The sequence below is a fragment of the Mesitornis unicolor genome, unplaced genomic scaffold (genome assembly GCF_000695765.1).
Source record: "Mesitornis unicolor isolate BGI_N332 unplaced genomic scaffold, ASM69576v1 scaffold27146, whole genome shotgun sequence".
NCBI classification, from domain to species: domain Eukaryota; kingdom Metazoa; phylum Chordata; class Aves; order Mesitornithiformes; family Mesitornithidae; genus Mesitornis; species Mesitornis unicolor.
Window position 1 is genome coordinate 37,985 of NW_010189306.1, and position 17,561 is coordinate 55,545.

The 17,561-nt window shown below is 36.3% G+C and overlaps 1 protein-coding gene across 1 annotated transcript in view; it reads left to right on the forward strand.

Annotated features, from left to right (window-relative positions):
• Positions 1-16,452, forward strand: part of PRMT3 (protein arginine methyltransferase 3) — a gene marked incomplete at its 5' end in the record, with an annotated part of 52,140 nt that extends 35,688 nt beyond the window's left edge. The window contains 3 exons of the mRNA XM_010186026.1: positions 5,906-5,956; positions 6,160-6,247; positions 16,343-16,452. Of these exons, the coding sequence (XP_010184328.1) occupies positions 5,906-5,956; positions 6,160-6,247; positions 16,343-16,452 (249 nt within the window). The remainder of the gene's footprint in view (positions 1-5,905; positions 5,957-6,159; positions 6,248-16,342) is intronic.
• Between the last annotated feature and the right edge of the window lie 1,109 nt (positions 16,453-17,561).

Sequence of the window (17,561 nt, forward strand, 5' to 3'; positions counted from 1 at the left end):
TTACTTGCTGTAGGTGATAGCGATAATGATAATTTTTAATTTCCTTGTTCCTAAGTGAATTGGTAAGGTTGCCTTTATGAGTTCCCATAAGGAGTCGAGTAGTCTCATTTGTTTTATCCTGTTAAAATGCTGCATGTAGAGCCAGCCGTTTTCTTTAGAAAAAGCCTTAGTATTCAGCTGTATTTGAACTAAAATTTAGCCTCCTTTTCCCATTTCAGCTAAGGGGTCTAAGTGGAAGAGTATAAATAAGAAATATTAATTAACATTAATCTATTACATGTGTTAAAGCTTTTTGTGATCTTAAAATATTTATGGTACATGAATAAATGGGAAGAAAATAGGCTTAAGATAATTTATCTGGGAGGGAAGAGAAATTTGTTAGAGAGAAGTGAGTCTTACTGGAAGGAAGTGCTTCGTTTACAGTTTCATGTCCATGCATGGACACCTGAGAAACCCTTAGTGATGGTTGAAGATCCTAAGCTACTTCACGTGAACTCTTCAGCAAAACGTGGTTTTGACAAAATCAGGTACAAGTTAGTGGCCGCTGTTGTAATTTTAGGAATATTTTATTCTTAGTTGACTGTGCTGTTGACCTTTATAGAATGATTCTTTGCAGTCTCACTAATGTACATTTATTCCTAAGTATTTCCTTAGTTCTTTATTAATTGCCTGGGTAAATATGGAGAGTACGTTCTGGGGTGGAGTTTTTATCCTCATAGCTCTGTTTCTCTCCTGGCAATTTATTTGAAAACAGAAAGAATAATATTTCTGCAGTATATCCTAATATTTAACATCCTTTGAGGCTAGAGCATGTGTCAGCCTGGAGTTACAATTATTTATTACCAGTTTAGAAGCCATTATTTTTGTTTTCCGCTTTCATGGTGTTCAAGAGACTTGCACTTGAAAGATTCTTCCTGAGAAGTCTTAAGTTCTTGCTGATTAGTCGTTGGTAAAGTTGTAAATGAGCTGTCAAAGGTGGAGCAGAAAGATGAGGAAAACTGCAGTGGAAGAAATAACATATGCTTAAAAAGAAAAAAGAAACCAAGGCAGTAGTTGTAAAACATCCCCTAGAATTTATGGGGGCATTATTTGCTTGTTCCTTTTCTTTAGTTTGACTACTTGGAAAAATAAAAAAAAGACACCTTTAATAAAAACCTGGCTAGCCCTATGTGGCATTATAATATGCTTGTGTCTGTGATTGCTTCTAGTGTGCCACTTGTGATTTTTTTCCTCTATATTTTGCTGCTTAGCTACATGTGTTAAATTTTACAAGAAGAACAGAAGACTTAATCTTCCTTCAAGATGCAAACATTGGAAATGTCTTTCTTTGTAGTATTGTATATTTAATAAAAGTTTGTGGTTGACTGTTACAGCTACTGCGATTCATGGTACTGTTCAAAAGTAAAATGAAAGGAAGATGTTTTGAACTTCATTTTTACAGAATGATTTCACTGAAATCTTCTAAAATAGACAAGATATTTCAGATATAAAAATGTTTTGCTGCTTCTGGAACAGTTGACTTCTTTGAATATGAAAATATTTATAAAATTGAGCTGTAATGAAAAAAGGTACATTCAGGATTTAAAATGTGGTGGGAATTAATTGTTAATATTTCTGTTTATTCTGTGCTAGATAAATAAAACCAGACCATCACAGCAAGGCTATAATAGTCTGTTCTTTGAACTCCTAGATTGCTTAAAGCAAAGCTTAGGTGGTTGTAAGAAGCTGACAACTTCTTTTCTGGTATGAAGGAGTCATTAAATTGGGTGAGAAGAATAAAGATCCTCTCCGACATAGGCCCACCCACCCACTGCTTACTTGCTTTCTACAAAGAGGTCTTAGAGCTATGCTGAGAACCCTGCATGCCTTGCCTATATTTTAGCATAGAAGCAGCCCAACCTGTTTCTTTTGATAAACTTTTAATTGAATTATCGGTTTCATACACAAATGTTTTGGAATCTGTGGTATGGGCTGCAAAAGGAAACAGAGAAAATGATATCAGTAGCCAACTGCTTACCAGTTTAAACTTTAATATAGGCCCAGTACCATCTCAGCCTTGAAACTCATGATGACTGTCCTTACTGATTGCTTTTCTGGTTCTACAAAATTGTCTGGTGGGTTTTAGGAAGGCCAGGTGTGCTCGTTTTAGTGAGTTTGTGGAGATCGGTGTAGCTGTTCTGAGATCTTAGGCCCAGGATAGATTCAGTATGACGAAACAGCTCAAAAGCAGAAAGGTCTTAAAAAGTCAATAGCAAGTTTAAAAATTTCAGCACAATGTTGTGTTTCGATGAACATATAAATGTACATGTGCTATAGAGGACCATACAGAACAAGTCGTTTCTTGACAAGAGCTGGTGAATTTTAAAGTTCCTATAACATGTCAGTTCAGAAATACAACTGAATTTACTTCATGAAAATAATGTATAATTGGGATAACTTGAGTGCCTTTAAAGTCCTGTGTTATTGGCAGGGAAACACATGCTATCTAGCACATGAAATCTTTCATGTGAAATCAAGAATAGAGGAAGAAGATAGTTAATTTAGGCTGGAGTTACTGGGAGGCTTTCGGATAGACTTGGTCCTACATTTATTACCTAGGTATATGCAAATAACTGTACTTCTGTTGAGTAGCAGGTTTAAACTTTTGGTTTGGTTTCTTGTTTTACAGGGTAAGCCAGAGACTGTGTGCATTTTCACTTTTCTTTATTTCCTCACCTGTAATTGGCTTGTAGAATAGCTGCTGTAGTGAATGTTAAACAAAGTTTGCAGCTGGTTGGCAACTACTGGGTTTGGTATCAGACTTTCTGTTTTCCTAAGGATTTGAAATATAAGGGGAGATATTTTTATTCGGAGATTAAGCGCAGCGTTGGTAAATGATTGATTGCCTAAAAGTGTTTGTTAAAAACAAATTACATTATTGTAACCAATTTTGTAAGACAAGTAGTCAGACCAAGTGAGTGTGTGTTTGATTTTTTTTTTTAGTTGACTCAGAAACGGCTTGAAAATACATTAATATAAGATACTCAATAGATTTCTACCTTGCAATATCTGCTCGTAAAGTTAGTTTTCAAAACATCATTCAAACTCTCTCCTGTGTGCATTTAACTTTAAACATGTAATTGATATTTAGCGATTCAGGACTGGGATCTTAACCTTGCCTGTTGACATAGCTCACTGAGAGTGTGTGTTTTGATTCTGAGGTGCTCCCCTGCTCAATTTTAACTGACTGGCTGGAGACAACGTGTGTGGAAAAGGGTCTAGGCTTTTAGTCAAGAATTTTCAGATCTTAAATTTGAGGAATTTTGGGGAGCTCCTGAAGCTGTTCATAGGAGCTTATCCTTAGGGACTTGAGGAATTTGTGTGTTAGAATACTTTTCTATATTTTTTTTTTTTAAATTTTGGCCCAACAGTTATTTCAGTATTGGTGTTGAAGGGCACATTCATTTTAGAATGTAGTTACTAGTTACTACATGAAGTTACTAATGGATCGTTGAAGAACACCTTTTCTCTGTAATCTCTGGAGCTCTGCATAATAAGGTCGTCTTTGTTATGTGTAATAATTACTGTTACTATTTCTTGATTTAGATAGTTAAAGTCAGTGTTTCAGGTTGTTTTGGTTAGGAAAACCATCTATAATGTATGGAAGAAGGTGGTTTTGTCCTAGTCATTTACAAATTCTGTTTCCCTGAGCACAGGAGGCAGCAAATAGCAGGGGACAGTTTCTTTACTTGTAACTGCAGTTTCATTCAGCCTAAACTTGATGCCCCAAACATGCTAATCTGGGGACATTTTCTTAAGGTAGCATGTAGGATATTTCTGTTACTTCTTACTGCCAAGTGTGTAGATAATTGCATCCATCTTAGCTGTGGTATATCTGCTTGGAGCTGTTAGCTTTCTGGGCCAAAATGTAGCTTCATTGCCTTCTCTTCTCTGGAAGCCAGTTTTTATCCCCTCAATCCTTAACGTGTTTTTGTTGTCTGAACCTTGTTTTCCTTTCTTCAGTAATCATATCCTAGGTCTTATTTGTAAACATAACAACAGTATTGACCACATGATTGAAAAATATTTTTGACTTAGTAGATCTCTGACTAATGTCCAGAAAAGATTGTGCATCAATAGAAGTAGTCTGACGGGTCAATAAAGCTTTGTCAAAACTTTCTCACTCTTTACTCAAAAAGGCTTGCTAGAGACAAGGCTGTAATTCACTTGGGAATGAGATTCTCAGCACTGAGTGATAGGACTTCACTTAAGGGATAGAAGAATCATCATTTCCAACATCTGGTGATTATTTGTCACAAAGTGTCTCTTTGTGGGTTTTTTGTTTGTTTGGCGAGGGGGGGTGGTTTTCGGTTTGGGGTTTTTTTTTAAACATTTGCCCACATGGGAATTTGGAACTTTCCAGGCTTCTCTGAAGTGTCCTTATTTTAAAAGCCAATGCAGGTATATTAACACAGACTTACTTGCTTTAACACATCATGTTCTCCACTATCTTCATGAAATCTGTTCTGGATTTAGACTACAGAGGGAAGATATCAGAATGATTTAGCTATCATTCAGTTTACATATTGAATAATGATAAAGACCTCTGCCATTCAGTTTGTTACCGTAATTTTGTAAGCATATTTGACGTCTTTTTTGTTCTTCACCATCAACCTCTGAGTTAATGTGAAGGGCAGGCTACAGAACTTGTCCTTTTTAAGTATTAAGAACAACTACTTTCCTAGATTTAGAGGAGGAGAAAGACACTGGTGTAGTGAAAGGAAGTTTATAATCAGTTGTTTGCAGTGAGTTTTCTTGCAATGGGCTTGCCATCATTAAGTTGGTATGTATCTTGTTTGAGCATATTATAGCTGACATGGAGAGAGTCCCATCCTCCTGTCACAGTGACAGAGTCTTCAGCTGCTGTGGTTAGAGTTACTCAAAAGCACTATTCTGGGTCACTTCTTCAGGCTGACATACCACAGAAAAGCAAAATTGCCATGAGCCTATGGTCTGATTTACTTTAACCTTTTTGTAGGAGACAGTAGAAAGCAAGTAAAGGTGAGTATGGACAGGACTAAAGTGGTGAAGCTGTGGAGTTGTCTTTTATTAGCATCTTCCAGTTCTTTATTTGAATTATTTTAATTTCTGGGACTCTTACAAGGCTTTTTTGGTCAGAAAAGCAGGCCAGTACTAGACTGTGTAACTAATAGTGTTGGTATAGTGGTTTGTGTGGACACTTTGTATTTCTTTTCCTCTTCAAGTCCCGTTGATGAATTACTGAAGAGAGAGGCTCTTTGAGGTTAGGAGTGGAATGACAGGAGAGACAGGAGAAGTGTTCTGAGGAATCCTATGGAGAGTCACTGTTAGAAGCTATTAAATGCTGAAAAGGCCAGCATGAGGCATTTGTGAATCTTTTTCCTTATCTGTGTTTGTGTAGTAGAGAAAGAAAAATATTCCCTGCCTGGTTATGCTCTGCCACTGTTCACAGGGAGCTTTTATGGAAAGTGATGTTAAGCTATGCAAAGAGTGAACACACCATGCAGAATCCCTTGTGCTGTCTGTATTTAGTGAGGGTCGTGGAAGCCATAGAGGACAAGGGCTGAATTTTATTCCTCTGGGTATGCATATCTGAAAGGCTGTTTTCTCCTATGTAATTCTAGTTTCAGTTAGGGTGTGCAGGTTATTTTGGGAACAGTATAATGCACTTATAGTGAGCTCAGTATTCTCAAGTAGAACAAAGGCAGGATGACAGCTTTTTTTTGTCTTAGAATGTCCAGTATGTTTGAAAGCATAAATCTAAGTTTATTCCTGTTATTAAAGGCTTTAAAAGCATGGAAATCCCAATAAATGTATATATTAATGATACTTTCTCTTGAGTGTCACTATTATTCCTTTATCATGTTTGCATTTTCTGTTTTTGTAGGCAGTTGCTGGTTATTTTGATGTATTTTTTGAGAAGAACTGTCATAACAAGGTGAGTATTTGGGGTTATGCGTTTGAAAAATGTTGTTGAGAGATGAGGGGTTTTTTGTATTTCATTCTGCCTCAAGGTGTTTGGCAGTGAGTCTATTTTGCTGTAGCAAACACTTGAAGTGCACGTGTGTTTGGTAATTGATTGATGTGATGTGGTATCAGAAATGTTGTTCTTAATCAAACTCTTGAACTCTTCCATTGCAGGTCTTGTTTTCAACTGGTCCCCAGTGTGCCAAAACACACTGGAAACAGACAGCTTTTCTCCTGGAGAAACCAATTCCTGTAGAAGCAGGTATATTTAAATGCAGTTGTCATGCAACAATGGTTGTGTTACACTGCTGTTGTCGTTAAATTTAAATCTTAAATACTTTAAGAATTAATGTAAGTGTTAAAAAGAACTAGAAAATAAATCTTTCAGCTGCTGTTAAAGATTTTTTTTGTCTAAGGAAAGCACTGGGAAATATCTATTTATATTCTACAAAATTCATGTAAAAATACATATAAGTGTCTGCATATGTATATGAAAGTGGATGTATGCCTTATACTTATTAGCTCTGTACTGTAATTTTTATGAGAAGTTGTGTATCAAAACATTTGAGGCAGAAAAATATAAGACCCGGACACAGCTATTAATGTTCTTTTAATTTTAACATCACTAATGTTCTCAAGTATATTTGTCTAGTGATTGCCCAGGATTTTTTGTAGCACTCCTGAACTATGTTCTATTTGTTAAATGGGTCATGAATATATGCATGGTGGTTGTACCTGGCACTGTGGGATTACTCTGTAAATTGAAAACAGTTTCAAAGAACTCACAGCCATTAACTTGAATCACTGAAGTATGGAAGAAGTTACTTTGGTACACTGTAAATGTTGATAAAATTAATCAGTACTGTAATATATGTTTCACCTTGAATGTGATGCAAGTAAAAAGGCTTTTGTTGTCAGAAGGGAAACCCCAAAATTCAGATGGTAAGTTGTTGAAGTAAGGTTTTTGAAGACTAAACTGTTGCTTGTTAGAGGTTTTAATTAGTTGTGTTTGGTAAGTCTTGAAAATACATTTCTGTGCAATTAGTCAAATGTTCCTTGCTTTATAGACACATAAATATGTCCATGACTGTCACAGGATAGCTATGCAAGAGGGCATACAAAAGGGCAAGGTTTAGAAGTCTTGCTCTCTTATTCCTTTAGAACTGCACTTTCTTTCAAACCTCCTAGTATTTTATAGTTAAATAGAGTAGTTATATTTTCATGCAAGTTTATTATTTTTTATTTTTGTTCTCTTAACTGCTAGATATTTACTCACCGCTGTTGAACTCTTACTAGTCATCCTGGAGGGCCATTTTTCTTTACAGACTAGCAGGACCAAGGGAGGAACCTTGGAATGGGGCTCATTTCTGCTGGTGCTCCAATAAACTAAGGGTAATATATGGTCCTGACCTGAACAGTTAATAAATAGACCAGTGATATGGGGCAAAAGCATACAGAAACTTATGTGGATGCTGCAAAATAAGCTGAGGTCAGGAGACTGAGGTGCTATAGAGAAGTATGGAGGTAGATGGAATATTGTCTCTTAACAGTACTAATTATGAATGTGCAGTGGTGAAATAATCATCTGCACTCAATTAAACTACTTCTGCATTTGTTTCTTCTAGCTATCATCCATGACAACTTTTTACCAGGAGCTTATTTCCTGAAGGCACCATGGTCTATGTTATCTCCTAAATCATTTCTCTTTCATGCTTTAACTTTATATTTTTAACTAACTTTTATTTGCATATTCTCAGGTCTTTTTGGGCTGCACGTGTGCATTGGTGCATTTGTACTTGGCTTGTATTCTGTCAAGTTTCTTTTTCTAGACAAGGCTGGTTGAGGTCTCCTTGCTGCAAGTCATTAAATTTCAATGTCACAGAGTGTGAAGTGAAATTTTTTTAAGTGCAATGACATTTCTTAGAATATGCACGTTATTTAATATTACATAGATCATTTGACATTTACCAAATGTGTCAAATTACTGGGAGGTGTGTCTGGCTCTAGAATTCTAGTCCAGGTCCGGTGACTGTCTGAAGACAGCTGCAGAAACAGCGTGCTTTGAAGCTGTGAACACAATCTAGTTGACCTTCAAGATCACTTCTGCCGTAACTTCTTCCTTTCTCTGTTAGCTCATATTTCTTAAAATTATTCTTGTTACAGCTATGCTTCTCTTTATTTAAGAGCATATTAAGCGTATTTAATACGTTTTCAGTATTTTCATAGGTTGTGAAAGAGGAATTTGATATGAAATGCATTTTAAATATTTTCGTGTTTTGAAAGCAACTTTCAGACAGGGAGATGTGAGGGTTTTTTTCCCCCCAGTAAAGAAAAATGGTTCTCTCAGATTCCTAATTCTGAGTAAAATACTAAGCCTGACTTAAACTCTCTGTCAGATGCTTTATAGCTTTTGGGGATATGCCTGAAGTGGTTATAAAGCACTGATTGTATTTGGATTTGCTCTGTAAAAGAGATTGAGCTTACAGGTATCTGAACCTGTTGGGTATTTAACAAGAAAAGGCTGCTTTATGTCATGGCAAAATTGTTTTGTTCTGCAGTGTGAACTAGCTAATTTTCTCAGCGGTTTGATGCCAGGTTATTTGTTGTAAAAATAGATCTGTTTTCTCAGCCATAAAAAGACTGAATGTTTTGATCTCTAACGATAACAGATCCAAGCCATTATGAGCCAGAGGATGGGGCTTGGAACTGCTCCTCCCTCCTTTGCCATTTCTGCTGCAGCCTGTGCTATGTGTACGATGTTTGCAAATTCTCTGAGATGAAATATGAGAGGTTTAATCTAGGTCCGAAGATCTGGAGAGTGAGACAATAAAATTTATATCTACTTAATATTTCCGATTTGCCACTGAATTTCAGCTTCATACCTTACAGTGGTAGATAGCTTTTTATATAGTTTTAATGGATTACTGCTGTTGATTTGGTTTAGATTTAATGTGTGAGTAAGGTGTAGTCTCTTACTACTCATGTATTCTTAAAAGCTAGTTTTCTTCCACACAGACTGCAATGAGAGACTTGAACCTGATGTTCAATGGAGTAAAACAAAATATTGTCAGCATGTTGGATATACCTTAACTGCTACCAAGCAGTGAAATTAAAGAAACTGGAGAAAGAAGCCAGATGATATTTTATTGCCAGAAAAACTGAATTTTCTCAGACAAAAGGCTATTGTATTGTAGACTCCCTACAGAGTACAAGGCTTCTCTTAGCAACCCTTCTAATAGATTGAAAATGTCTTTACTTTGAGAATTGAAATTGAGATGCCAAAGCAGTAGCTTTCTTATTAATGGTCCAAACATTAGTCTTTTCCTTTCACTGTGTGTTGAAATATTACTGCTAAGTTTCGTAAATAATTATGTACAGAATGTCATTCTCATTTGCTTGCCTCAAACATTTACTAAATATATAAAATGCTTACAAAAATTATTTTAAAGGGCCCACAGAATCTTTTCAGTAACAGTGCATTAAGTTAAAACCCAGATCTGTATGCAAGCAAATTCTATTAGCCATAAAAGAACATATTGTTGGTGTTTTGTATTCTTGCTGTTGCCTTGCAGTGGAAATAAAATCTCGATTTGTTTTTCTATAGTGCTAAAAGGGACTCACATAGCAAAACTGAAGTAGGACTCACATGACTAAGCCTCTGTAAAATCCTTGATTATCTTTAGCTCCACAGTCTCCATAATTGGGTAACTGTTTGTAAACTCACAAACTGAAAAATGTTAATTTGTCTACCTAGAGACTTTTGTTAAAAGTAGGAAAACAACACTGGTACAATTAATCTGTCTGAATGTTTTGATCTTATACAGAAATACTTCAGTGTTGTGCATCCCAGTTGGATAATTTAGTTTCTAATTGAGATTTTAGTGTCTGTTTTGCCTGTCTACTGCTGCAACATGGTGTCTGTAGAACACTGTCACTTGTTTACTTAAAAGTGTTACCTCTAAAAATGATGCTTGCTTTTAAAATCTATCATCTCTTATGCTGTACTTTTTGAAATCTGTTGTTTAAAATAATCCTGCTGACTTTTCAGAAACATTTGTAAGTGTGTATTTCAGGCACTAAATTGAGACCATCTCTTCCCTGTTTCTGTTATCTTTCAACAAAATAAGTTTTGTGTCCGGACAGGAAAGCCTGGACTTCTTGTGCCATTCTGTGTGTCCCCCTTTGCAAGTTCTGTGACTACAAGGGATTATGACTTGTACAACCACAACCACCGAGTTTTCTCAGAGTTTTGTCAGGACTGTTGAGAGAGAAAGACTGGGACAAGGCTGTACAGTTTAGGATCTCTACTACAAAAAATAGTGAGTTAAGATGAGTGACTCTGGCTGCTGCAGCTGTGCTTTTTGTAGGACCATGTAACTGGCCTTCACAGTTCCCTGTGGCAACTGTTTCTGGTACCTGAGCTACCTTGGGAATCTCTGTCACTTGTAGGGTATGCATGTTATCTTAAGCAGCTATACAAGGCTGTCTTATCTTACTCAACTGGCTGTGAAGACTTCTTAGCAGCTGCCTAGTTCATAGTTTGTCTCAGGGAGCTGAAACATGCCAATCTGATACAAAAACTCATCAGAGAATGTACTCAGGGCATGAAAGGGAAAGACAGAACCTCAACGTAGTTTCAGAGGAGGCTGAACAGTGAGGTAACGGAAAGGAGTTGGCAAACAGCTGCTTAGTCTGTAAAAGTACCTAGCCAGTGTAAGAAGGGTGTCACAGACCAGCTGGATAATACCGAAAGGCTGTGATTACTGCTCAGTACAGAGTTGGTGATTCAGTAAGAGATGTAGCCAAATGGGAAGGTGGCAGTCTATGTACAGCTGCAGATGCCTGCAGCTTAAGATGATGAATGGGAGAATTAAGGGTAAGTTAGTGAGTTTAAGGGAAATGCTCTTTGTCTCACCACAAAATACTTCTGTCTTTCATGGTTCTTTTTGTTTTCAGAAGAAAGATGGTCTGTGGAAACTACTTTATAGCCAACTCTTTCAGAGTAATGCTTTTGAGACTTGCTAATTTTGCAAGTTGCATGGTAGACCTCAGTGTTGCGTAAGGTAGTGGGTTCAGGTAGTCTAAACTGGAGTAGAAAACTAGGTAATGCTTAAATTGTCAGCCTCAAGCGAGGACAACCTTGTTTTGAGGAAAGGTGTCAAAGCTTACTGTTGTGTGACTGTGAAGGCACATATCACTACCACTTAGAAGCTTGTGGTTATTGCAGTGTAGGGGATTTGTAAAGGTATTTCTAACCAGCAGTGTGGTAGTTAAGGTGTCTTTAGCCCCAGTCCACTGCAGTTTTCTAGCAGCTCTCTTTGAAACAATTGCAGTGAGATCTTTTGTAAGGTTCTTAAATTTTAATGGTGGTCAGAAAAGAGAATGCTTTGAGTACCCTGTTCTTACTTGTATCACTGTTAGCTTCATAAAGCTCTTCCACAGGAAGAAAAGAAGGAAACCTGAAAGACAGTGATTGCTGGCTGCCTTCAGTAACTCATTCAATCTTTTTCATAATCAAAGAGGGAGGGGACACCAAGTTATATTGAAAGGCAGGGTAGTTCTTCACATTACAGGTTCATTGCCATGGATTATTTTGAGCTTTAAGTAAATGTTATGCAGGAGGCTGCATGGAATCATTTGGTTTGGTCAAATCCTTTCAGATCAATCAAATTACAGACTGAAAAAATATGACTTGCTGGGTCTAAATGCTCGTAGTGATAAAAGCTTTTGCACTGATAGTTACCTTCTCTCGCAGACTGCAGTCTTGCCCAATGTATGACTGCACAAACAAATGAAAGATGAAAGTTCTTACACTTTCACTGATGGTAAAAATCGAAACCAAAATAAACTATTTTGAGTGTTCAGAGCATGTCTATAGGGTCCTCTGTTGGGCACGTAATCAGATGTATATTAATAGGCAGTGGGTCAGTATGGATGCATTTCTTTCCTGTGCTAGCAAGCTTGTGCAGCAGTTCTGCTGGATTCTTCTGTTTGGTTTTATTTTTTTCTTTTTGGGGACAAATTTCAGGGTTCCCCAAGGGATAATAAAAATGCGGAAAGGGAATCATAATGGATTCAGTTTTGTCCTAATCAAACTGCAATGGCACTGTGTGGTTTACTTGCATTCAGCTGAGCGTGATAAGAGCAAGGTGATGCAGCTGAGTCCCAGAGACGGCTTCCTCCAGGCAGCTCATGAGACAGCGGGATGGTGGAAAAACATCAGTCACTTTCTGTCTACATGACATTGATTAATTGTTCAGAACTGCCTTTCTGTTACTTGGTTGCACTGCTGTTGTTTGCTTCAGCCCTCAGAAAAGACTGTTTAGAGAGGCAAATTTAATGTGGTTACTGCATAAGAAACAGCTGAGGAAAAAATTGAATGCTTCATTTCATTAGCTGCCTTTACAGAGTCTCAGGGTTCTGTTCTATAAAGTCCGCTATAATTTATGAAATTATATTTGGATTTTTACTTCATTTAATGCATTTATTTGTATTAATGTTTTTAAATTGTAGGATTGCGGTGTGGATTCATGTAAAATGTTGCATTTTGGTTCTCTTAGAGGCTCTCATACTGCATGTTTTAAAATAGAGTGTTAAAATACATCAAATAATTCATTCTGTAGCAGTTCTGAAGATCTGTATGTTCAAAGTAGGTTAAACTTCCTAACTGGAGAGAAGCTATAATGGCCTTTTTTCTTTACCTTGTCCTTCTACCTGGCAAATCTGTCTTTGTTTAAATGATCTGTGAAACCATTTTCAGAATTCTTTGCAAATCACATTATATTATGTAGTCACTTGTGTCTCTAAGCTCTTTGCTTTCGGTTTTGTAATAAGAATATTGAAAAATTCAACTTTTTAACAGAATATAAACAATGGCTTTTAAAATCACAGTAAGTAATGAATAGCTGGAAAATACGTTGGATCCAGTGAGGCGGAAAAGCAGTAACAGTGGTTGTGACTGGTGTGAGGGATAAAGATGAATGGGGCAAAGGAGGCCTAGTGAAAGAGTGGCAGAGAACTTACTGCCGTACACTGACATCATGCCCACCTATAATGTGTTTAGTAGAATCATCTGCTTAGGTGTAGTTCTTGTGGTTTAACAATGATGACATGAATTGGCTTAGCAATGGGCTTCCTAAACATTTACTAGTATAACTTAAATTGCAGGTCTTATTAAGGACTGAAAATAAATTTAAATTAGTGTGTGTTTGTTTTTTTTCTAGTAACCACAAGCAGCAATCTTCACAAAAACATAATGAAACCAGAGATAACAGCTTAATAAGCTCATTAAAAGCAAGACTAAAAAGCCTGTATAGGTAATATTTCCTTGCAGTATGAGACAACATCAGTAATTGTGGATTTTTTTTTTTCCTTCAGGTAGTAGAATATTCACTGAGTGTGTAGTTTCCTAAAGATAGAAAGAATGCAGTGTGTATGTTCATCACCAAGCCAGAGCCAGGCAGTAGGAACAGAATTTGTCATTCCAGAGCTTTTGCAATGACATGTAAGTTGCGTAAAAGTTTGAGCTGTAACTGACCTTTTGAGTATCTGGCTGAAGGTCACCAAGGAAGATATCCTGATTCTTGTAGTCCCCCAATTTGTTTTTGAAGATAGAGGTCCTCCAGCTTCAAAATCAGTCTCTTTCTGGGGCATGTCATTTCAGGTACTTTTAATTGAAAAAGTTCATGCCATTGGCTTAAAGTTCTATTTTATTTTGTCTCTTGTAAATATGGTGTTATTTTAAAAATTCATATATTGTCAGATTTAAAACTTTAAAATCCCTTCTGCCTTCTGCAGTCCAGGCCATTGAGTTTAACTCTTTTGTAAATAAATGAAATATAAAGTAGTAATGTGAAGACATTTGGGTTCAGCTTCTGGACTGTATCCTGAGCTCTTTTCAAAAGTGTGGTTTAGTTATTTTTGTATGTGACAAGTCTGAAATAATTTCTATGCTAATCTGAGTTTGAGGCAATCTCAGCCCAATGTACTGTAAGTATTTAGGTAGTTCAAAACCCATACAAATCTTGTACTTTTGAACTAATTTCTACTTAAAGGGATGTTGATCTGACTTCAGGTTTTTAGTCTAGATGCCAAAATGAGGAAGCCATTCTTCATACACATATACTTGAAATTGTTGTGTATGTAAATATTCCAAACTCTGAGATGTTTAAAAAGTAATCTTGTCAGACATACGTAACAGTAATACATTCAGTCGTCTATATAACAAAGAAGTTTGCATTTCTAACTAAGTCTGCGGTTCGCTTCCATTTGTTTACCTCTTGATGGTTTTTCTCTTTCCATGAAAGTAAAGACTTGAAGCTGAAATCTTCAAGTACTGTATTTACAGCCACACTAATGATTTTGGAATTTATTAACCTCACTCCAGTATTTAGTGGCAATGATGCAGCCCAGATGTCAGTTGTATATGGTTTAGGGAAATTTATGAAACTCTACCCCATACCTTTGCTCTGCAGAGATCTGAGGCTTTTGTTTAACAAAAAACCAAAAATAGATATGCAAGTCTGGGAGAATCTTATGACACTGCCCAAAGAACATGGAGTTTATTGACTTTCTGTTGGGGCATGGGATGGAGCAAGCAGATAATTAGCAGAATTAGCAAGCAGATTAGCAGAAAGCTAATAAGAAAACTAAATTCTCTCTAACATCCTCCTGTACTACCTTTTCATTAAATTTGTGTTTAAAACTCAAAAATATGAATATCATTAATTAAAGCAGTTCTTTAAGTATCTGGAAATTGAAGCTAATAGTAAATTCTATGACTAGCTGAAATCGGCTATGGATTTATGGATTCAGTTTGTGTGACTTCTACATGACAGATACAAACTTGTGAGTCTTGTCTTAAATTTATGTAGCATGAATCAGTTCCTGGAGCACCTAATATCTGTAAATGTAGTTTTCTGCTGTCGTCTTACAAGGATCTTGGATGCAGATAAAAAAGAAATTAAGAACAGCTGTGCCTATGGAAAAATAGGCTCATTGGCCCTTTGTTTAGCCCTGTATAAATTTTCAGAAGGTTACATAGCTATAAAAGCTTTTCACATCTTATGCATTGAGTACATTTGCACGATAATAAAATGGATCATGAATTTGGACTTAAAGATCCACAAATAATTTTCTGTATTGTATGTGAAAAGTAAAGCATCTCTTCTTAGAGAGTATATGCAAGTTGGCACAGCGGGTTTAATTTTTGTCCTCATCTATTTCAGAATCTGAAAGTGCTTTTTAAAAGCTAGAACAGACTTTTGACTTATGTAAAGAATAAATGTGGAAGAACTTGATATGGTGTGGAACTGCAGCTACTGTTGGGGTGGAACCAGGTTTAATCAGTGTAGGCTAGAACAAAATACTAAACAGAAACATCAAGGCCTGGAATTTCTCTGGAACAAGCTTTTGCTTAAATTTAGTAATAGCAAAAGCAAGAGTTGTGCCTCTCTAGATGTCTCTCAGCTCTTTCCTTCTGTATCAAAGTGTCCTCTCAGATTTTAGCTGAAGCACATATATGCCAAGTGTTACGGTCAAGATAGCCTGATAGTTTTTAAAACAAAGCTTGTTATTAATAATATATATACTTGAAATGGTGTTAAGATTTCTGTGTTAATGTTAAATGAAATATAGCACAAATACAAACTACATGGCATATGTAGTAGGAAGTGGTATAAGTTTTTGTGGTTACTTGGTTTCACTCCAATTTGATAGTAGTGATGTGTTTAAATTCAGGAGCTCAGCAAAGAAATAATCCAAATTTTGTGGATTAATGGTTTTTCTTTTTTTAATACTGCTTTATTATTGCTAATGGTTTGCTTACTTCATGAATGGAAACCTATGTTCAAGAAGTTAAAGATTTTGTATATATTTCATGAGAACATGAGTTGATATTTGAAGCTCGGAGGTCCGGGGGGAGGGAAGGGGGAGATAGCACAGTGGCACTTAGTATCTGTCCAGCTGAGACTTGTATGTGCCTGGAAATGGTAGGTGGTGATGTGCAGATCCAACTCAACCAGGTACAAAGAGACGTTGATGTTTCCAAGGAATACAGTGGTTTTCCCCAATCACAAGTAAAATAATTGGCATATAAGCTCTTTGGGTGGGTCATCTGAAGTAAAGCATCAGACATAAGTCAATACCTCAGGTTTAACTGCTGTTAGTTTGACTTACATTTGTTGTCAAGACCATTGCTTAGAGCTTTGAAAAGATACAGGAATCCTTTGTAGACTTGTTTAATTCTGATTAATTGGGAACAGCTTGTCATGCAACATAAGGGTATGTAATACATCTTTGCTGTTACTATGCATGATTCAGTAATGTAAACATAGTAATTCCCTTTTTACTTTTGCAGGAGAGGCCCTGAGAGGAAAGATAACGGTCCGCAAAAACAGAAAGGATCCACGGTCCCTCTTTATAACCCTTTCAGTGAAGGACACACAGCAGACCTACAGCCTTCAGTGAAAATTCTGTACATATATATCTGAGAAATTTTAAATGTAAATGTGACATTTAACTGTTGATGACTGTTTCTGAATAGCCAAAAATGGTAAACTCTTGGATTTGTGTATGTATACACACACAAAAGAACATGAAAAGTTTACACAGAATTGAGAGAGTGCTGTTTGGATGCTTTTGTACTGGGACATAGAGACTGACGACAAAATTGGATTCTGCTGTGTTTCACGTGAAAAGAAAAATGGTTTTGGGTTACATGAGACTGCTAGGTGAGAAAAATCAAAGTCTTGTTGTGAGGAGCAATAAATATGATCTCTCAATATTGTTTTATTTTCCAACTGGCAAAATCCTTGTGCTATGTTTTTTTAGGAAAGAGAAGCTAAATCATGTGCCACTTCACCTCAATGGTAGCTGGAAAATCCCAGTGGGAATAAGTTTGCAATTCTAACTGCAGGATTGCAGCAACAAAGACTTTATTTTTATTACAGTTCTATAATGAAAAGTTGTATCACATTTCAGTTACATTTATCTAAATAAATGAACTGAGTACTTTATATAATGCAGTTGCCAGTTTCCTTCTTTTCATTATAATTGGAAATTCTTTTATCTGTCCAGTAATAGCTCACTTATTTGTGGCTACAGTTTTTTGTGTGCTAGCTTATTGGAGCATAGGTGGATGGAAGTGTCTATTTTAGCAGCTTTAGGAAAAATACTATGAACAAATAGCAGCAGTTGTTGGAACAGTGGATTTGGTTTGGCTGCTTACAGAAACAGACTGAATAATCAAGGATTGACGTGTGTGTCATGATGTTTAAACACTTTAAACTGCAGTAGAGTTGGAACTAATTGTAACACCATGCAGTTAATGTGCTTGTATTACACATGTATATTTGTGTTGAAAGTGGTTTCAAAAATCATTTTAAGAAGCAAAGATAGTAGTGTTCCGCTAGTGATCTTTGAACTGCTGATAAAATAATGTTATGACTTTTTTTAAAGGACTAAGAGAGAAATTCTTTCCCTTGGAATCTGCTCAACAAAGTTTGGGTAACTGTATATTGTATAATAGGGTGAAATACTTTACTCTTTTGCCCATAAGTAAAGAAAAGTGTTACCAG